This window comes from Somniosus microcephalus, chromosome 6, assembly GCF_052327205.1.
Source record: "Somniosus microcephalus isolate GS21.2 chromosome 6, FLI_Smic_1.0, whole genome shotgun sequence".
Lineage (NCBI taxonomy): Eukaryota > Metazoa > Chordata > Chondrichthyes > Squaliformes > Somniosidae > Somniosus > Somniosus microcephalus.
Window position 1 is genome coordinate 39,147,455 of NC_140992.1, and position 22,254 is coordinate 39,169,708.

Consider the following 22,254-nt stretch of genomic DNA (forward strand, 5'->3'; position numbering starts at 1 on the left):
AAGATGGATCAATATCGGGGGCAGTCTAAATGCAAGTCATGATTGCCACAGGCTTTTTTCACTACTTAAAGGGGAGGTTCATTGATGCTGCAGCAGCTCATTTTCAGCATTGTTGGGTGTGCAGCTACCTGAACAACCATAAGAAGAAGGAGAAGGAGCACTTATTTACAAATCCTGATGGCAGATTGCCGCCCCAGGGAGAGAGCCCAGAGGTTCTCCGAAATGAGCTTTGGAGGCATTGGTTTCAGCAGTGGAGAGAAGGTGGGTGGTCCTGTACCAACTCGCAGGAGGCCCTCACTACAAGCCTGCCGGACTATGTGGAGGGAGGTGGCACACCACATCATGGGCAACACTGTGGTCCCCAGGTCCCACACCTAGTGCAGGAAGAAGTTTAACGAGCTCACACGGATGGTCAACATCCTGGAGGTCACTAAACACACGACTTCCTCCCCCATTGTATCCTAACTCGCTCAGTACTTAGGATACAAATACAGTAATAAACTTAGGGAAACAAAAGCAAAATACTGTGGATGCTGGAAATCTGAAATAAAAACCGAAAATGCTGGAAATACTCAGCAGGTCAGGCAGCATCTGTGGAGAGAGAAACAGAGTTAGCGTTTCAGGTCGATGACCTTTCGCCAGAATGACGAAAGGTCATCGACCTGAAACGTTAACTCTGTTTCTCTCTCTCTACAAATGCTGCCTAATAAACTTAGGTAATCAGGCATCCGTTTAACAGCCCACCCAGTTTTACTTTCCATTTGAATAGGAAGAGGTGTAAAACTGGTGGCTAACAGATAAACTAATTAACACACAATGCAAGAACACATTGGGCCCATTTAGTGGTTCAGCATTTAGGGTTAGGGTTAGGAAAATGTCTCCTGTTGCACCAGTGTCACAAACACTAGTCATATGATAATAATCAGTTTCTTGTCCCATGAATTGGAACAAATGAGAATTACCAGTGCTGGATTACAGGCAAGGTACCTGGATATTTATTGAGATTAATCCTTTGATCCAGAAGTGTTGACACACTGAAATGTATAAGAATTTAGCATCAGTGATACAGCAACTTCCAGTATTTACACCCCAGAAAGCTTTGTATGTTCTCTAATCATAGCTGCATTAATAGTAAATACTCCTAATGTATTCAGTTAAGCACTATTAATAAAAATGTAAAAGTAGGCTGAAGTAACATATAAACATATAAGAACATAAGAAATAGGAGCAGGAATAGGCCACTTGGCCCCTCGAGCCTGCTCCGCTATTCAATAAGATCATGGCTGATCTTGGGCTCAAAGCCACTTCCCCGCCCGCTCCCCATAACTCTTCACTCCCTTATTTTGCAAAAATTTGTCTATCTCCACCTTAAATGTATTTAATGACCCAGCCTCCACAGCTCTCTGGGGCAGAGAATTCCACAGATTTACGACCCTCTGAGAGAAGAAATTCCTCCTCATCTCAGTTCTAAAAGGGCGACCCTTTATTCTGAGACTATGCCCCCGTGTTCTAGATTTCCCCAGGAGGGGAAACATCCTCTCTGCATCTACCTTGTCGTGCCCCCTCAGTATCTTATATGTTTCAATAAGATCACCTTTCATTCTTCTAAATTCCAATGAGTATAGGCCCAGCCTGCTCAACCTTTCCTCATAAGTCAACCCCCTCATCTCTGGAATTAACCTAGTGAATCGTCTCTGAACTGCCTCCAATGCAAGTATATCCTTCCTTAAATAAGGAGACCAAAACTGTATGCAGTACTCAAGGTGTGGTCTCACCAATACCCTGTACAGTTGTAGCAAGACTTCCTTGCTTTTATACGCCAACCCCTTTGAAATAAAGGCCAACATTCCATTTGCCTTTTTGAGTACTTGCTGTACCCACATGCTAACTTTTTGTGTTTCATACACAAGGACCCCCAGGTCCCTCTGAACTGTCGCATTTTGTAATCTCTCTCCATTTAAATAATTTGATTTTTTATTTTTCCTGCCAAAGTGTATAACCTCGCACTTTCCCACATTATACTGCATCTGCCAAATGTTTGCCCACTCACATAGCCTGTCTATATCCCTTTGCAGTTTCTTTGAGTCCTCTGCACAACTTGCTTTCCCACCCATCTTTGTATCATCCGCAAACTTGGCTACATTACACTCGGTCCCTTCATCCAAGTCATTAATGTAGATTGTAAATAGTTGAGGCCCCAGCACCGATCCCTGTGGCACCCCACTGGTTACTGTTCACCAACCGGAAAATGACCTATTTATCCCGACTCTCTGCTTTCTGTTAGTTAGCCAATTCTCTAACCATGCTAATATAGTACCCCCAACTCCGTGAGCTCTTATCTTAGCTAAATGCAATAACCTTTTATGTGGCACCTTATCGAATGCCTTCTGGAAATCCAAATACACCACATCCACTGGCTCACCTTTGTCCACCCTGCTCGTTACCTCTTCAAAGAACTCCAGCAAGTTTGTTAAACATGATTTCCCTTTCATAAAACCATGCTGACTCTGCTTGACTGCATTATGGTACTTTGGAGTGGGTTTTTCTTCCCAGTTTTTCTCTGCAAATTTCCTCCTTTACCTCCTCCGCTTAAGGCATTCAATCCTTACTGGGTTACAGTTCTATGCCCTTCACTAAAACAGATTATCTGGTCATTATCACATTGCTGTTTGTGGGAGCTTGCTGTGCAGAAATTGGCTGCAGCGTTTCCTACATTACAACAGTGACTACACTTCAAAAAGTACTTCATTGGCTGTAAAGCGCTTTGGGACATCCGGTGGTCGTGAAAGACGCTATATAAATGCAAGTCTTTCTTTTCCCGTACCTCACCCATGTGACCATTATTTAGGTGTAAGCCTTAACAGTGACTGTTGACCACAAAGAGCATTAGCTGAGTCTGATTCTGTCCTCACCTGACATCCGCAAAGATACACCTCCAGCAAGGATCATTGGATAACAATCAGGAGCAGGAATCATGGATAATTGTTTCCTCCCTAAACCTTAAACCAATGATAGTACCACTTCTGTTGCCCCAGCGGCAATGAGCGAACTCAACTTAGATTAGGAATCAAACCTGGGGCCTTTCTGAATGGTTGAGTTACTATCTGGATAACTGGGTCATTATAGACTGCCATCAGTGGAGTTTTCTATCTTAATAAGACATTAAAAAAGTAGAATATTAGAAGTTAAAAACTGCTTTTTCTTTTTGCAGGATTTTGACCACCATTGTAAATGGGTGAATAACTGTGTTGGGAGAAGAAATTACCGCTTCTTTTTCCTCTTTGTCTTCTTTCTTGTCCTTTACATGCTGACTATTTTGGGGTCCTGCATCACGTACCTTATTCTCAACCACCATGAGCCAATGACAGTGGAGAAGAGCACTACGTATCCTTTCATTCTGACTTGGAGCTGAAGACAGCATTTCTGGGACTGGAGTTCCCAAACTGGCACAATTTGTTAAAGGGTGGGAGATGAGGAGAGGTTCCATGGAATCCTTATGCTCAGTATCGCCACTGCTGGAAGATCAGCACTGCTGAGGAAATCTGTAAATTCTTGCACTCAGTGCAGTCAGAACCATTACAGGGAATCCTGTCAGAGACTCATATCAGCAGGCTTTCAACTTGCCACCCAAGCATAAAACTGGTATTATGGATCGGCCGCTCGTTATAGAAATCGCCCGATTTTCACTCTCACCGATTTCAAAGGAAACAAAAATCGGGGCGGTTTCTATAATAGGTGGTCAATCCACAACGCCAGTATTACGCCCAGATGGAGAGTTGATAATCTACCCCACGCAGTCACGGCTTGTATGGAGTACCTTTAAATTCCAGTTCTTAGTCTCAAAACAGTCTCGCCACGTGCTGAGGGAATACCTTGGAATGCCAGTTCATGGTTTACAGTAGCCTTTAGACTTATGCTGCCCAACACTCCAGTCCGACAGCCATACACAGCTATGTTTTGTCCATGCTTTGCAAAAATGAGTTTTCCTTAATAATAACTCTCAGTTATGTTGTAATAGTTCCGATTGCTTTTTTCCTCTTTCCAGTGCTTTTCCTGTTTGGAGCTCATATTGAACTCATTGTGTTGGGAGAAACCATGTCTGAAGAGGTAAAACATAAAATAAAAGTGACAGAGGTGGTGTAAACTAAATAATTTCTTTAAATGTGGCAACAGCTGATCATATAGTAACTTTTCTACTTCGATTGGCAGCACTCTCACCTCTGAGTCAGAAGGTTGTGGGTTCAAGTCCCACTCTACAGACTTGAGCACAAAAATCTAAGCTGACACTCCAGTGCAGTACTGAGGGAGTGCTGCACTGTCGGAGGTGCCGTCTTTTGGATGAGACATTAAACTGTGGCCCCGTCTGCTCTCTCAGGTGGACGTAAAAGATCCCATGGCACTATTTTGAAGAAGAGCAGGGGAGTTATCCTCGGTGTACTGGCCAATATTTATCCCTCAATCAACATCACTAAAACAGATTATCTGGTCATTATCACATTGTTGTCTGTGGGAGCTTGCTGTGTGCAAATTGGCTGCCGTGTTTCCTACATTACAACAGTGACTACACTTTAAATAATTACTTCATTGGCTGTAAAGTGCTTTGGGACATCCAGTGGCCATGAAAGGCGCTATATAAATGCAAGGCTGTCTTTCTTTCAATTTAATCAAGGGTTCTGCCAGGCTCCCACTGAAACACTGGCAGAAACCACTAGAAAAGCGCACTGGCCCAGTTACGCCTGGTCTCTGCTGACAGTCAGTGTTCCATCTGCCGATGACATGGTCAATGACACTGAGGAGGTGGAGCTACAGATGGGGACTTCTTTCTTCAGGAATTCCTGCTTTCCCACCTCAGTAGCAAGCCAAAGTATTATTGGAGGCTGGTGTGCCCTTCCACGGGAATTGAACTGGGGCCATCAGCCACTGCTGGAGAAGGTAGCCTTCATGTCCAGACACCTGCCTTTCAACTGCAAACATTGCTGGTATTGTAGACTGAATTAAAATGTTAAAAAAAGTCAAGGCTAAGAGAAGATTTAATAGAGATTATAAAATTATGAAGTGTTTTGATAGAATGAACAGGGAAAGACTTCTTTCAGGTTGGGGAGTTAGTGATGATCAATTTAAAATTATCACTAAGAATGAGGACGGAGGTTAGGAGAAATTTGTTTACACAGGATTGTAGGAATATAGGCCTAGAAATTCAGTTCGGACACTATTGCGGCGCTAAAGTCGGGCGCTCGGCAAATTTAGCGGCCGCCGGAAAGTGCAGGCGACCTCACCGAAATTCAGTAGATTTGGCCAACTTTTTGGCCGAGCGCTGCAATAGGCGTTGGAACCCTGTGTTCAGGCGCTAATCCGGCGATGCGGCCTGATAACGCCGATTCCGGGCGCAGCGCAGGTGCGATCATGTGGTGAGTGTCAGCAGACACCCTGACGCCGGCCAGCTCTTAAAGGGGGAAGGGTCAACTTTGACTGCAGCCACGCCCTGCATGCTGTAGCCCTGCAACTAGGCCTCAGGACTGGTTGTGTCCCAAATCAACGCCTGGAGGTAATGGAGAGGGCCCGTGAAAGAGCCCAGCGGTTCTCTGACCATGCGCTGGGTGTGCTCCTTCATGGGGTACGCAAGAGAAGACGGGTTGTGTGCCCGGCTAGTGGCAGGAAGGCTCCCAGGAGCAAGTTCAGGGAGGCCTGGACCAAAATTGCCCGGAGGGTCTCCTCCAACTCCGATGTTCCCAGGAGTGCGGACCAGTGCCGCAAGAAATACAATGACCTATGTCGGCTGGTCAAGGTGAGTACCCTTTCCAGTGTCCCCCTCATCCTTGCATGTGCACCTCCCATTAGGGCCAAAGGGACATCAAAGGTCTAATGCCCAGCACTCCTCCCGCTGCAATGGCACTTGCATGTTAATCAATAGCTCTTTCTGCACTTATCACACTGTCCAAGCTATTCCACCATGGGAGGACTCACACACAGCAACAGGGCACCGCACTGTCCAAGCTATTCCACCATGGGAGGACTCACACACACCAACGGGGCACCACACTGTACTTAGACGCCCTCCTTTCTCTTGCAGGCCAAGCTGGCGAGGAACGCCAGGAGCCTGCGCGTCACTGGTGGAGGCCCTCGCGATTACCAGGAGCTAACGGTTCTGGAAGAGAGGGTGGCCCGACTCCTGCGTCACCCGGTGACTGGGCCTGTGGCGCTCGGCGACGCAGACCCTATACTGGAACCCACTGGTAAGGACAGGACCGGGTGCACCTCTCTCCTTGCCCTCGCGCATCAGATCTACATCCTTCCCCACTGGCCGAAAAATGCGCATAATGCACCAGTGCGGCCTCCCTCGCTGTCGGCCTGTCCTCACTCTAAAGCTACACTTGTGCCTTCCTGCTTTCAGCTGGTGAGGAGGAGGTGCTCCCTGAAGCCCAGACAGCCAGGCCCTCGGAGGAGGAGGACGTCGAGGAGCAGCAGGAAGGCGCCACCTCGGGGGAACCCTCCTCCGCTCCAGGAGATGGCAATGAAGGGGAGACGTCTGGCGTGCCGGAGAGCCAGGGGGAGGCGGGGGAGGGGAGCCCCGAACCTGGTCCCAGTGGCATGGACGCACGCGGCAAGGCTCCGGCGGCACGCCAGCCTTCTGCCCAGAGGGGGGAGGCGGTGGAGGGGAGGGCAGAACCTGCTCCCAGTGGCGTGGCCGCACGCGGCAAGGCTCCGGCGGCACGCCAGCCTTCTGCGCAGAGGGGGGAGGCGCCCTCCAGTCCGGACTCGGACGTCGCCCAGGAGGTGCGCCTCCTGGACGAGATGTCGGCGGCGTCGGAGCGGCGGCACGTCGAATTCATGGAGGTGGTGGCACAGATGCCTCACGCCATCGAAAGCCTCGCACAAAGTGTGGTGGCTTTCGGCCAATCCCAGGCCAGGGGGCTGGAGCAAATCGCAGCAGCGCACGCCAGGGGGGTGGAGCTCCTTGTGGCAGCGCATGAGAGGGGGGTGCAACAACTCGAGGCAGCGCAGCACGCCAGTCGCCAGCTGAGAGGTGCTGGGCAGACAATGGCACTGCAGATGCGGGCACATGCCGGCGCAGTTGGGGCACTGACTTCTGCCACCCTCGCACTGGCGCGGAGGCGTCGCCAGGCCAGCCGCCGCCCTGCTGCCGCACACCGGTCTGGCGACCAACAGTTTGGCGTGCTTGCTCCCCGGCCAGGCCGCCCGAGTGCACGTGTGTCTGGCGAGCAGCGCGCGCCTGGCATCACCCACCTTGTCCCCATTGGTGCAGGCGAGCCTGCCACTCCCCCAGCCAGGGTGCAAGGAGCTGCTGCAGGCAGTGAAGAGGGCCACCCACAGCTGCAGCAGCCACCAGCCGGCCCCTCCCGGGCCCGCCCTCGTGTAGGCCGACCCCCAAGGGCATCTGGCGAGACGCCTTGTCGCCCTGAAGATCCTTCCCCCAGCCTCGCCACAGCCTCACGGCCCAGCTTGAGGCGCAGCAGCAGGACGGGCCGGGGCAAAAGACGGCTGTCGACGGACTCGCCCTCTCGCCACACCGAATAGAGTGTGGTGAGCGAGGGTTTGGGTGATGCGGGGGCTTCTGTTCTGGGGGGCATTATGTTGTTTGGTTTTTTGGGGGTGTTTGTGTTGTGGGGGGGGCTTGTTTTTGTTAGGCCAGTGAGGAAGGCCATTTGGATGTTGATGTTTTGTTAGTCCTCCCCAGGTTTTGGGAGTGACAGAAGTTTGTGACTGTTTTTTGGGGGTCTTCTCTGTTTTGCTCTTCCATGTGGGAAGGGCCCTGAGTTTTTGAAATAAAGATGTTTATTTATTCACCATGTGCAGGTGTCATGTTTCAAGTGGTTGTTGGGTTAACCGGCTGAGGGCTTGCGGAGCGGCTGCCTTCAGCTGCGTTCAGTGGCCCAGGCCATTCCCTGACAGGGGGCCTAGAAGTGTCGAGCAATAAGCCCCCGGCGGACGGCCCTTGGACCTTGTCGCTCCCTCCTGGCCTGGTGCTCCTCCTCCTCAGGGTCCTCCTGCTCGTCCTCCTGAGGTGGTGGGGCAATGTCAGGTGGCAGTGCCTGAGTCCTGCGGATAGCCAGGTTGTGGAGCATGCAGCACACCACGACGAACTGGGAGACTCTATCCGGCGAATACTGAAGAGACCCGCCCGAACGATCCAGGCAACGGAACCGTTGCTTGAGGACGCCTATCGTTTGCTCTATTAGGTTCCTTGTGGCTTGATGGCTTTCGTTGTATGCCAGCTCTGCTGGGGTCCTGGGCGCGCGGAGCGGGGTCATGAGCCATGTGCACAAAGGGTAGCCCTTGTCCCCGATAAGCCATCCCCTTGGTGGAGGCTGTGCCTGGAACATGTCAGCCACAGTAGTCTGGTGCAGGATAAAGGCATCGTGGCTGCTTCCTGGGAAGCGGGCATTGACAGCTAGGATGCGCTGCCTGTGGTCACACACCAGCTGCACATTTAGGGAATGGTAGCCCTTCCGGTTGCGGTATTGCTCGGCATTGTGGATAGGTGCCCGCATAGCCACATGCGTGCAGTCAATGGCGCCCTGCACCATGGGGAAGGCCGCGATCCTGGCAAATCCGACTGCACGCTGCTCCTGCTTGTGTTGGGTCATGGGGAAGGAGATGAATTGGTGCCTCCTCGCGAAAAGTGCTTCGGTGACCTGTCGGATGCAGCGATGCGCGGCGAACTGGGAGATGTTCGCAATGTCCCCAGCAGCGGCTTGGAAGGAGCCGCTTGCATAAAAGCTGAGAGCCACCGTGACCTTCACTTCCACCGAGAGAGACGTTCTGGACATGAGCTGTGGCTGCAAATCTGCGTGAAGCAGCTGGCAGATCTCTCCAACCACCTCCCTTCTGAAGCGCAGCCTCTTAACACAATGCGCCGCAGTCATGGTGAGATATGAGACCTGCTCCCGGTATTGCCTGACTGGGTAAGGCCTACGTTGGCGACGCCTAATGGCCCCTCTGCGTCTAGGCATGCCTGGCCCTCTCTCAAAGCGTCTGCGAGCCCTTCACACAAAATGTAGCAACTGAGGGTTGGCCCCCCATGCAGCCCCCATTACAAAGTTCCAAACAGCAAAATCACAAGGATGCAAATGTCAAAGCACTGGCTAGAAGCCAAAAATACCTCTCCTATGGTGTCCGAAATCAGTAATCTCTGTGCCTTGCTCTCTGTGCAGAAATCCAAAGCAGTAAAGTCATTGCAGCGAAATGGCTGGCTTTTATGGGTGAGTGGATGTGCCCTTTAATTAGCGCTCCCCGAATCCCACAGGGCCTCTGTTGAGTTCCATTTCACAGTTCTTAGCAGCGCCACGCCCACATCGGCCGGGCGCCACTGAATTTCCGGTTTGGGGCGCACAAACGGCGTTGCACGACGAAATGACGTCATAAGATGCGCGCGCAGCTGAGCGGGCGCTAGCACTTTGCGCCGGCGCTAAATCCCAGCTGAATTTCGGCGTAGGCGCAGATCCGGCGGTGCCCGGGCGCTAAGTGGCTAGCGCCGGAAATCTGGCGCTAACGGCTGGCGCAAACAGCTGAATTTCTAGGCCATAGAATGAGCGGTATCGAATCGGCCGCCCAGTAATTACTCCATTTTCCTCTCCATTGACTTCAATGGCCGAAGCGGTGCTGTCCGTTTTATACCCCCACCGAATTTGAAAGTTCCGGTGAATGTTTTGCCACAAGATGTGGTTGAGGCAGAGACCATTGCTTCTTTTAACGGAAAATTGGCTAAAGGTTTGAAGCAAAGATACGAGGCTCTCCGGAGAGAGTGTAGAGTAGTGGGATTAGCTTTGGATTGCTTGAATGAAGAGCCAGCACAGATACTTCCGTATTGTAAACTTTTATAGTTCTATACATCTATAGTTCAATACAATATCCTATTAATGATATTTAAATTCAGTTCTGCCTGTTGGCAGCTGCCTAGATGCTAAGTGCATCTTATCTGCTGGTATTTTTAGCAATGGATAGTCGTCAGTGGAGGAAAGTATCCGGCAGTATTTGCGTGGGCTGCTTCTGGCCACCGACATCACTTCCAGATGAAAATGGTTTGTTAGGGACGGGCATTTGGCAGAATGCCTTATCAACCAATTTTCCTCTTCTTCCACCACCCCCTCACCACAGCCCACCCAAAAGTAGGCAAGAAAACTGGGAAAAATCTGAACACCAGTGTCCTGCCAAACTATGGCATTTGTTAATTTTTAATGTAAATGAGTTCGGATGCATAAAGCAGTTACTTTTTTCCCCCCTCTGACAGTACAATGAAGAGGAGGATAGAAAAAATCCCTTCACACATGGCTGGAAGAAAAACTTCTTCAACATGCTGTGTGCTCGCATTGTGCCAAGGTGAGTTTATCACTATGGAAACGAAAGAATGGTCATATCTACACCAAAAACCACAATGCCATTTCTATACAAAAAATCTTTATCACCTAAAATTTATTAGTGAATGCGTAGATATATTTTCAGCAAACATAGAGGTGAAACTTTGTGGAAATACCTGTTCCATCAACCCCCTCAAAATCTGTCCAAAAGATGTTTCCAGAGTAAATCAGTTACTGTGTTTTACATGGGTTTACATACAGACGAAATGTTACTTTTTGCTTATGCAGTAGTTGAGGGAACATATATTGGTACAAAGGGGTGAATTTCCACAGAGATTCTCCAGCTCGTCCACCATAACTGAGGCGGAACTCAGACTTGCAGACCAGACATACCACATCCCACACAAATTCCATAAATCTCAACCCTTCTGGACTGGCAAATCCTTCAGCCAGTCTTGCTTCTATGAACCTTCTGCTGTGTTTAACTAAGAACTGGTAGTAATCATTGTGATTTAAGAAACATGGTACAAGTTAATCAACATTCAGACAGACAGTGAAGTGGATCAAAGATTACCGCTCTAGGTTCCTGTGATATCCGAGTGGTAAGGTCCGAAACTGAGATAAGCAAGATATAAGGAACAAAACCCAACTGTTTATTACACGGTGTAGCAGAGAAACATCTCTTACAGGCTGCAAGCAAAACACCCAATTCTAACTGCACGAGCCAAGATGGAGGATTCACCTCTGAGTCATACCCATAATGCAATGCCACATTACCTTAATAACTGGTGTACCAGGGCATTCAGTACATGACCCATTACCTTAAATACTGGTGAATGTGAAACCTTACTCTTTGGCTCCATCTGGTGGATAACTTAAACATTACATCCCAGATTACTATATCCCCCCTCTTAAGTTTACATTAATTTCTTAACAACATTCTTAAAATGTCCCATAAGGAAACTCCTTTAACGATAGTCCATACTGAACGAACCTAGCAGGTCGTTATCAATCTCTCTGGTGGCTTGTGAGTCCTTGGTGAACGTCTTACAATCAAGTCCCTGCTTGGTTGTGGTAGAGACACCTGCTGCTCCTGAGCAGTCCTCAGAGTATCTGACTCTGCTACGATGGTTTCCTCTTGACGAAGGGGTCCAGGTGGAACTGGCTCTGTTCGTGGTGGTGGTACCACCGATGCATTTGGATAACTGGGGGCCAACTTGTCCTCCGACATCTCCTCTGGAACCTCCATTTCGATTTCCCCTTGTCTGGTCAGTATCTGATCTACATGTCTGCATACTACCTGACCAGTTCCCAACATGACCGTATATGATACTGGACCGGTCATTGAGTCTATGACACCAGGAATCCATTTTGGACCATAACTGAAATTCCTGGTAAGGACCGCATCTCCTTCTCCAAAACTGCAGCTCTTTGTCCTTCTGTCATGGTTCTCCTTTTGTTTGATTTGTCGGTTTTCCACCTTCCTTTTTAGGTCTGGGTGAACCAGGTCAAGAGTGGAGCGTAGTTGACGTCCTAACAACAGCTCAGCAGGAGAGAGTCCTGTGGTAGATTGAGGTGTTATTCTGTAGCTGAACAGAACTCGTGACACCTTGTTTGCCAAACTCCCTTCCGCACTTTTATTCATCATCTCCTTAAATGTTTGTACGGCTCTCTCCGCAAGTCCATTTGAAGACGGATGATATGGAGCTGAGGTCACGTGCACTATGCCATTGTTTCTCATGAATTCTTTTGTTTCTGTACTCACAAAACATGTGACATTGTCACTTACTACGATCTCCGGCAGCCCTTGATTACCAAAACTCCAACACAGGCAGTCTATAGTAACAGTAGATGAAGCAGAATTTACAGGATAAACATCCATCCATTTGGAATGGGCATCAATGATTATGAGGAACATCTTTCCCATGAATGGACCCGCATAATCTACATGTAATCTTCTCCATGGTTTATCCGGCCACTCCCAGGGGTGGAGAGGAGCCGCTGCTGGTGCCTTCCTGTGTACTTGACAAGTGCTGCATGTCTTGACTAGATTTTCTATCTCCTCATCTAGCTTTGGCCACCACAAGTAACTCCTTGCCAAGGCTTTCATATGCGAAACTCCAGGATGACACTGATGTAGTTGCCCTAGGATAGACTGTCGTGCTGGCTGTGGAATAATCACTCGTGCTCCCCACAACACGCAACCATCCTGCACACTCAGCTCTGTCTTCCTGACACTGTAAGGTGTGAATTCAGTCCCTTCCGGATGCTGTGGCCAACCCCTCATCACATATTCTCGGACTCTAGACAGTACTGGATCTTTACCGGTCCTTGTCCTTACTTGTTCCGCGGTCACAATTGCCGTGTCCGTGTCCTCCAACATCAAAACTCTGTCCTCTGGAGCTGCACGGATAGGTGTACCTGGCAGTAGAAGATGGTTCAAGGCATCTGCGTTCCCATGGTACTTGCCGGCCTTGTAAACGATGACACACTCATATGCCCTTAACGTCACTGCCCACCTCTGGATCCTGGATGACACCATCTGTGGTACTGCTTTAATTTCATTAAAAAGAGATAGAAGAGGTTTATGATCGGTGCATATGGTGAATTTCCTGCCATATATGTACTTGTGAAACCTCCGTAACCCAAACATTACTGCTAACCCCTCTTTATCCAACTGGGAATAGTTTTTTTCCACTGGTGTCAGAGTTCGAGACATAAACCCTATTGGTCTTTCTGTTCCATCTTCCAAGCTGTGTGAAAGAACTGCCCCCACTCCGTACGGTGAAGCATCACAAGAGAGAATGATGTCTTTCTCTGCATTGTAGTGAACCAGCACATCCGAGGACAGCATCAGTTTCTTGAACTGTTCAAATGAAACCCTCTGTTCCTCTTCCCACTGCCACTGTGTCTCCTTGTGCAGAAATTTGTGAAGAGGTGCTAACACTGTTGCCAAGTTTGGTAAAAATCTGTTATAATAGTTTAGCAGTCCCAGGTAAGCTTTTAACTCAGTCACATTGGTAGGAGCTGGGGCCTCCTGCAGAGCTTGTACCTTCTCCTTGATTGGATGGAGCCCGGTGGTGTCCACTCTGTGTCCCAGGAACACGGCCTCATTCCCCAGGAAAGTGCACTTACTCCTCTTGAGCCGTAACCCAGCCTTATCCAATCTTTGTAGTACCTCTCTCAGAGTGCTCAGATGCTCCTGGTCGGTTCTTCCCGTCACCAGAATGTCATCCAGATAGATTGAAACATGTGGGATCCCTTGCAGTACACCCTCGATAGTCCTCTGGAAAATAGCTGGACTAGATGAGACACCGAATGGTAAGCGGTTATAAGTAAACAAACCCTTGTGTGTATTTATGGTTACATACTTCTTGGATTCCTCATCTAGTGTAATCTGCAAGTATGCATGACTCATATCCAGCTTTGTGAATTTCTTCCCTCCAGCCAGGTTTGCAAAGAGATCCTCTGTTTTGGGAATAGGATACTGTTCTAGTTTAGACACCCTATTTACTGTCAATTTATAATCTCCACAGAGTCTTACCGAATTGTCCGGTTTTAAAACAGGTACAATGGGAGCTGCCCATTCTGAACATTTCACAGGTTCCAGAATGTTCTCTCTCAAAAGACGGTCAAGCTCAACCTCTACCTTCGGTTTCATGGCATACGGCACAGGTCGTTGTTTAAAAAACCTTGGCAGTGCCTCCTTGTCTACATAAATCTTAGCTGGGGGGCCATTAAATGTGCCAAGTTCTTCCTGGAACACGTTCTCATGTTCAATCAACACTTCTTGCAAAGACAACTGTTTGCCTCCCTCTATTTGATTTATTGCTCCCCAATCTAATTTAAGTCCTTGTATCCAGCCCCGACCTAACAAGTTTGGTCCGGAACCCGATACTACAACTACAGGTAGCTGTTCCACGGTGTCCCTGTGTTGCACAGTTACAGTAGCTGTACCCAATGTAGGGGGGGGGCTTCTTTTAACTGGTTTAAGGTAATTCACCTGGTCTGCAGCCTTTGCCTGCACTCTGACCAATTCCAAATAAACCAATTTTAAAACAGCGGTTTCGAATCGCTACCCCACCTTCCAGTTCTGACTGCAGGACTTATAATTAATGATATTAAAACGGACACATGGTTTGGATGAGAAAAAAATCAAGTTTTATTAACTACAAGAAACTATAATCAAATATCAAACTATACCACACGAACACAGTAATTACAGTAAAATTGCTTAAATGGGGGAATGCCGACGGTAAAAACGAGGGGTAAGTGACTACAATGTTGATTAAACAATCTTAGCAATATCCCCTTAATTACCATCCCCCAACTCCTTACTAGGCTGCTTTGCTGAGGAGTCAGAAACTCTGCTCACATGTGGTCCAGCGAAGTGAAAGAGAGAGAGAGAGAGGCTCACCTGTGGTCCCAGGAAGTAAAGAGAGAGCGATAGCTTCTCAGGAGCTATCATATATAACTTGTGAGCCCCCCCCCCCACCACCATCCTGCTGTTTGCCTGTCTGGAAAATTCGCGCCCAAAAAGTTCCAATTCACAAGAGAAAAGCTGTGATTGGCTAACTCAAAGTGGTTGGACTGGGTGAGTGTGTCTGCACTGTGGGGCCGAAATGTTCCCGCCCTCATCCGGAGCTCACCTGGGCTAAAACAAAAGAGAACGCAACAGCCCTATTGTCCAGAATGATGGGTGATTTAAACACATTCAATGCTTAAACGGTTCCCATTCATGATCCGGTTCCATGGTTTCAATGTCTCATTGACTGTGAGTGCCTTGAATTGCTGTGTAAACATAGCAGTTACAAATCGATTGTCCTGCGGTCAATTCTCAAGTGGACAATTGCTTAAGTCAATAAACAACTTCAAGTGCTGAGAGGGAAACTCCCTTTGATTGGCAGGTCTGACTCACAGCCCCTGTATCCTCCTACTTTTTCACACAGGCAACTCGCTGCGAGCTGTTTTGCTGCTTTGTCCTTTTGGCCAAGCTTTCTGTGGCCATTTTAAAACCTTTTGTGATTGCCCAAACTCCAGGGAACAATTTTATTACTAAAAGCACTGTCTCAAGGTGTGAGAATATTTTCCACAGAGCTCTACGACTCCGGTGTTGTCCACATTCTGTCCATCTCAGAGCAGTCTTTTGCGGTTCTCGGCACATTTTAAAACACTGCAGACCAGTCACATCACCCAATTCTTCGTCCACGATGTGGACCAATATTTTCACTCTTCAGGGAAATAGGGGATTTTGCGAAACCCCTACACCAATGTCGCCACTCGTTCACCGGTATATGTTTTAAGCTGCATAGAGCAAGACTTTAACTCTGGAACTTTTGCACGGTTCCACAATTTTGAGTACTCCTCCCTGTTCATTATGGTTACGCCGCATCCGTTATCCACTTCAAAGTTGACCTTAGAGTCATTTACTGTCAGTTGCAAAGTGATAGGATCCACTTTTGGAAAGTTCTCTACCATACTATGCATTATGAACATGTCGTCTTCTTTCTCAGCTTCTCCGCTGATGTGATGTGCTCCCCGTTTTTTCACTTCTCTTCCTAGGTTTTGCTTTCCTCCTCCTTTTGGTTTGTATTCCTCCACGGTTGCTTTTGCCCTGCATGCACGTTTTATGTGTCCTTTTTCCCCACACTTGTGGCACTTTTCCTCCAGGAACCTGCATTCCCTCGCCAGGTGACCGCCATTGCATCTATAACATGCCTTCACATGCGCACGTTGTGGTTTCAGACGCATATTTAACTTGTGCACAACAACCTGACCTCCAACTTGCTTTGTAGTAGCCCAGTCTGAACCTTGTATTTCTTTTACATCTCGGTTCACTGTCTCTATGGCTTGAGCAAGTTCCAACGCTTTTTCATACGTAAGCCCAGTCTCGGACAATAATCTCCTCTGCACTCGATCATCCATTATCCCGCAAACCAGCCTATCTCTCAGCATGTCTTTCAAGTTGTTCCCGTAATTGCAATCATGTGCCAATTTTCTCAACACCGCTACATAATCCAATACAGTCTCTCCCGGTTTCCTGTTCCGTGAATTAAACTTGAAACACTGTACAATCTCACTCGGTCTGGGATTGAAATGGTCCTTCAGCAAGGCCACTAAGTTAGCAAATGTACTGTCTCCCGGCTTTGCAGGACTGCATAAGTTTCTCATTAAACTATACGTCTGACTTCCCACGGAAGTGAGCAAAATAGCTCTCCTTTTTCCGACATCATCTATATCATTTGCTACAAAGAAATGCATCAGCAACTCGCAGTACTCATCCCAGGTCTGTGTCTGAACATCAAAAGCAGAGATCTTTCCTACCATAGCAGCCATGATCGGTTATTCAGCGCTCTTTTTTTTTCTTCTTCAAGATGTGATCTGTTTATTCTCGTCGCCAATATGTGATATCTGAGTGGTAAGGTCCGAAACTGAGATAAGCGAGATATAAGGAACAAAACCCAACTGTTTATTACACGGTGTAGCAGAGAAACATCTCTTACAGGCTGCAAGCAAAACACCCAATTCTAACTGCACGAGCCAAGATGGAGGATTCACCTCTGAGTCATACCCATAATGCAATTCCACATTACCTTAATAACTGGTGTACCAGGACATTGAGTACATGACCCATTACCTTAAATACTGGTGAATGTGAAACCTTACTTTTTGGCTCCATCTGGTGGATAACTTAAACATTACATCCCAGATGACTATAGTTCCATTACTAATTAAGTAGCTGGAGCTGGTATTCGTCAGTGCAACTGTTTAGCCCTACCTTTCTCCTGAAGGTACTGGCTCTTGCTGGGCTACGTGTGCCAGTCACTCTCCAGTATTCTTCATGTGTGAACTTAGACACTGATTGCCAGCCATATATGCAACCACAACGAACAATGCAGTTGAAGCTAAATTGGTTCTTAACCGATGCCCATACAGTGCACACCTTTGAACAGGAGTCACTGGATAACAATTAGGGGTTGATTTTATCCCAGGAGCACTGAGGATAATTGTAGCAACCCTAAACCTTTGGGGATGAGGGAGTATTAATTTAGAACTTTCCATGCTGAGATTAATTGTATGGAGAGTACGTAACATGGTCGACTGTGCGTGGTCTGTGTGAGGAACTGCTCTGGCGGGTGTTCAATGATTTCCCATGTTCTTCAGATTTATTTGGAGAAAGGGTGCGATCCCTTGGAATGTGGGGATGCAAGTTTAGTTCCCCTTTTCCACAATTGCACTGGTTCCCTGATCTCAGGTATACTTGTGATAAAATAAGAAATGATATAATGTCCCTCCCCGCCCCCTCTGTAATTTGTCTCTAAGTTTCGATTTCCATTATTGTAGTAACAGTGACCTCGAAATTCCTCGGGACATGACCCTGTAGTTTGCAGGGTCAATGGGAGGGTAACTAATTATCATTGGGAAGGCAGGTAAACTCTGGCACCCACCTGATCCATGCCCAAAAGAACTTTGGCACTTGCCCCCTCCCCCCACCCTTTCCCCGGCTTCAGTCACTTTCCCCTCAATCCCCTGAGCAAGGGGGAAGATCTGCAAACATGGTTTTAAATGTTCCTCTCTTCAGGGGTCCAGACTATTTATTTGCCTGTGTAACCTGACATAACACCAATCAGTGTTTTGCAATAAAGACTGATCATGGGCCAGAATCTTTACCTGAGCGTCGGGGCAGGTGCGTGCAGGCCGTGTAATGGGTCACCATCCCAAAGTTTTTAACAGCGCGTTCTGCACTGCACGTTTAACTCAATTACATCAATTGAAACAGTCATGTGGGTTTCCCGGCCCAATTAAATGGAGCGGGTCTGCTGACATCACCACTGACTCGTTTTCAGCGCAGATATTTAAAGCAGCCTTGCACACATCCCAGTTGAAGGTTGCTGGATGAGAGATAAAGGTGTTTGATAGAGGTGGAAATTGCTGGAGATCACTGAGATTTGTGTGGGTCATGGCGTCACACCGACAGAAGGCTGTGCCCAGGTTCCCTCGTGCCTCCCTGGAAGTGCTGGTCCAAGGAGTCAGAGCACGCAGGGAGGTCCTGTTCCCTGCGGATGGGCGCAAAAGACCAGCCAGAGACACCAAGAGGGCATGGCTGGAGATCACGGAGACCCACCAGAGGTGGTGGCACCGTGGTATACAGTCGGGAGGGAGTAGCCCTGGGAATCCTCAACATTGACTCAGGACCCATGAGGTCTCATGGCATCAAGTCAAACATGGGCAAGGAAACCTCCTGCTGATTACCACCTACCGCCCTCCCTCAGCTGATGAATCAGTACTCCTTCATGTTGAACACCAATTGGAAGAAGCACTGAGAGTAGCAAGGGCACAAAATGTCCTCTGGGTGGGGGACTTCAATGTCCATCACCAAGAGTGGCTCGGTAGCACCACAACTGACCGAGCTGGCCGAGTCCTAAAGGACATAGCTGCCAGACTGGGTCTGCGACAGGTGGTGAGGGAACCAACAAGAGGGAAAAACCTACTTGATCTCGTCCTCACCAATATACCTGTTGCAGATGCGTCTGTCCATGACAGCATTGGTGGAAGTGACGACCGCACAGTCCTTGTGGAGACGAAGTCCCGTCTTCATGTTGAGGATACCCTCCACCGTGTTGTGTGGCACTACCACCGTGCTAAATGGGACAGAATTCGACCAGATCAGGCAACTCAAAACTGGGCATCCATGAGGCGCTGTGGGCCATCAGCAGCAGCAGAATTGTATTCAACCACAATCTGTAACCTCATGGCCCGGCATATCCCTTGTAGTGTATGTACCTTGAAGAAGGAACTATATTCTGCAGCCCCTGTATACTGCAGCACCAGTAGTGACCACCCCTGTATATAAGCCTGTGCAGTAACTTTGTATAGTAGTTCCAGTTTTGTCCCCATTCAGTAAACACCTGTTATAACCAACTTCTGCAGTCCGTGTCTCAATTACACACGGACATTACATTGGCGACGAACAGATCCGAACTTACCTACAGTTCTGCACCACTTCACGGGGATCCATCCCTGAAGCGAAGTTATTAGAGGTCGAAGCCAGAAGGAAGAAATCCAAAAAGAAAAAAAAACAAACAGAAGAAACGGGCGTCGACCGTGGGCAACCGCCCTCTGATTCATCGAATTCGAAGATTTGCAGGAGAGGTTGTCGAGAGCTGCGCTTGGTTATCCAGTCTATGATGTTCCAGCTAATCGGGCTGGTGGCGGGTAGTACACTGATCCTTCCTGGGCTGCGGCGGGCTAGAGCTCGATCGGGTGGCTTTTCAACGGGGCCGAGCAGCGTTGTCGCGAAGAGGAGAGAGAGAGAGAGGGTGGAGCACACAGGGCGCGGCCGGTGCTACGAAGCCGGGCAGTATACAGACCCGAGAAGAGGGAGGGAAGTGTCCCATAGGGTCTGCTCTGACGACGGGAACAGTAATTAAAATAAAAGAAAAAGAAATTAGAAGCGCAGAAAGCCGCGAGGAGCTGCAGTTTGCCACGGGGACCGCGGAGAGTGGCGTTGGCAGCAGCGCAGGGGGAAGCGCGCGAAGACCATAGGGCGTCGCCATCAAGGCATAAAAACGGCAGCAACAGCGCTGGCAGCAGTGGAAAAGGCAGAAAGCACGGGAGGCGCCATCTTAATCCAGCGGGGAAGAAGGCAAAGCGCGGGAGGTGCCATTTTGTTCAATCGGGGAAGAAGGCAAAGCGCGGGAGGCGCCATCTTAGATCTCCAAGATGCCGAAGACTGGCAATATCACTGCCTTCGATAATGCAATAGAAGACTGGACCACGTATGTGGAAAGAGTCGAAGTATATTGCAAGGCAAATGAAGGAGCCGATGAGAAAAAGGCATCGGTACTACTAAACTTAATGGGCGCAAGAACGTACGGCCTATTGCGGAACCTAATCACTCCAGTCAAACCGATGGAGAAGAGTTTTAACGAAATTGTTGATATCCTACAGGAACACCTAAATCCTACACCGCTGCTGATAGCAGAAAGATTTAAATTCCACAAGAGAAATCAGCATAAAGATGAGAGCAATGCTGATTACCTTACGGAACTACGCAAGCTATCAAAGCACTGCCAGTTCGGAGCAGGACTGGCAGATACCCTACGGGACAAATTTGTCTGTGGACTCCTGAGTGAAGGAACCCAGAAGAGGTTACTCTCAGAGAAAGAGCTGACGCTAGATAAGGCTTTCAGCGTGGCAGTATCGTATGAAGCAGCAGCAAGGGGAGCTGCGGAAATACAGCAAAAGCCACAGGAATACGGCACCCATGAAATGACATGGGGATTTGAAAAATGTTATCGCTGCGGCAGAACAACCCATGACCAGAAGGACTGCTGGTCCAAGGACAAAACATGCAGGCAATGTGGAAAGATGGGACACATTGCACGAGTTTGCAGGTCCGGGAAGAAGACTAACGACAACAAAAAGACTACTAAGGAAAAGTACAGGAAAGTACAAAAGATGACGGACAGTAGTTCCGAAGACCAGAAGAGCGATAGTGAATCCGGGAACAAGAGACTAAGCTGTCTCAAACTACACAACGTAATCGCAAAAGAGGATCACCAAACCATTTGGGTCACCCTCACGATAGTAGGGTCCCAAGTCAAAATGGAATTGGATACAGGATCAGCCCTGACCGTCATGAATCGACGAGACTACGAGCGGCTATTCTCACACATACCCTTGAAAGACACATCCATTGTCTTGAAGACATATACGGGGCAGAAAGTATACCACAGAGGGAAAATAAGGGTGCCTGTCGAATACAACGGCAAGGAAATACAGAAATTGTATCTGTACATACTGCAAGATGGTGGCCCACCGTTATTGGGACGTGAATGGATCAGAAAGATAAGTTTAGACTGGCACTCCATTCAGGCACTGACTGTGGCTGGTAAAAAGGATGACGACGTCACACCTGGACGATTGTCAAAAATCTTAGCTAACGCTAAAGAGGTATTTCAACAAGGACTGGGAACTCTTAAAGGTGTAACCGCCTCGATAAAAATAGAAGAGAATGCAATTCCCAAGTTTTTCAAAGCAAGACCGGTACCGTATGCAATTCGCCCAGCCGTCGAGGCAGAGCTGGAGAATCTGGAGAATGCAGGCATGTTATCTAAGGTAGACTGTAGCGAGTGGGCGACACCCATCGTTCCTGTCATGAAGAAAACGTTAAACAATAAGTCTGAGGAGCCAAGGAAGGTTCGCATCTGTGGGGACTTCAAGGTGACTGTGAACCCAGTCCTTCACACAGTACAGTATCCTCTTCCGAGGATAGAAGATATTTTCGCCTCACTATCTGGAGGGAAACGTTTTACACAAATTGACCTAGCGCAAGCATATTTGCAGTTGGAGGTTGAAGAATCCTCTAGGAAATATCTCACGATAAACACTCACAAAGGTCTTTACCAGTATAATCAACTGGTATTCGGAGTAGCATCAGCTCCGGCTATATGGCAAAGAGTGATGGAACAAGTCCTGCAAGGGATTCCGGGGACTCAGTGTTACTTGGACGACATCCTAGTGACAGGTGAAAATGACAGTGAACAACTTGCCAACCTAGAGCAGGTGCTCACTAGACTAAGAGAACATGGGCTACGAGCCAATCGCCCCAAGTGCGAGTTTTTTAAGAAACAAATATCGTACTGTGGCCACGTGATTGATGAAGAGGGGTTTCATAAGTCCCCTGACAAAATTGAAGCGGCAGTTAAGGCTCCAGCGCCTGAAAATGTGTCACAACTGAGGTCATTCCTCGGATTGGTGAATTACTACCATAAGTTTTTGCCGAATTTGTCCACAATTCTGCACCCACTGAACGTCCTGCTACAAACTGGAGTAGCATGGAAATGGAGCGATGAATGTAAGCGGGCCTTTCAGAAGTGTAAAGGCCTGATCACTTCAAGAGAAGTATTGGCTCACTACAACCCATCACTACCGA

At 48.2% G+C, this 22,254-nt stretch overlaps 1 protein-coding gene across 1 annotated transcript in view; it reads left to right on the forward strand.

The window, feature by feature from the left end:
* LOC147115631 (palmitoyltransferase ZDHHC19-like) overlaps window positions 1-22,254 on the forward strand; it is an 86,601-nt gene that overhangs the window by 22,195 nt on the left and 42,152 nt on the right. Inside the window, exons 4-6 of the mRNA XM_085989821.1 lie at window positions 3,212-3,384; window positions 4,005-4,107; window positions 10,250-10,338. Of these exons, the coding sequence (XP_085845947.1) occupies window positions 3,212-3,384; window positions 4,005-4,107; window positions 10,250-10,338 (365 nt within the window). The remainder of the gene's footprint in view (window positions 1-3,211; window positions 3,385-4,004; window positions 4,108-10,249; window positions 10,339-22,254) is intronic.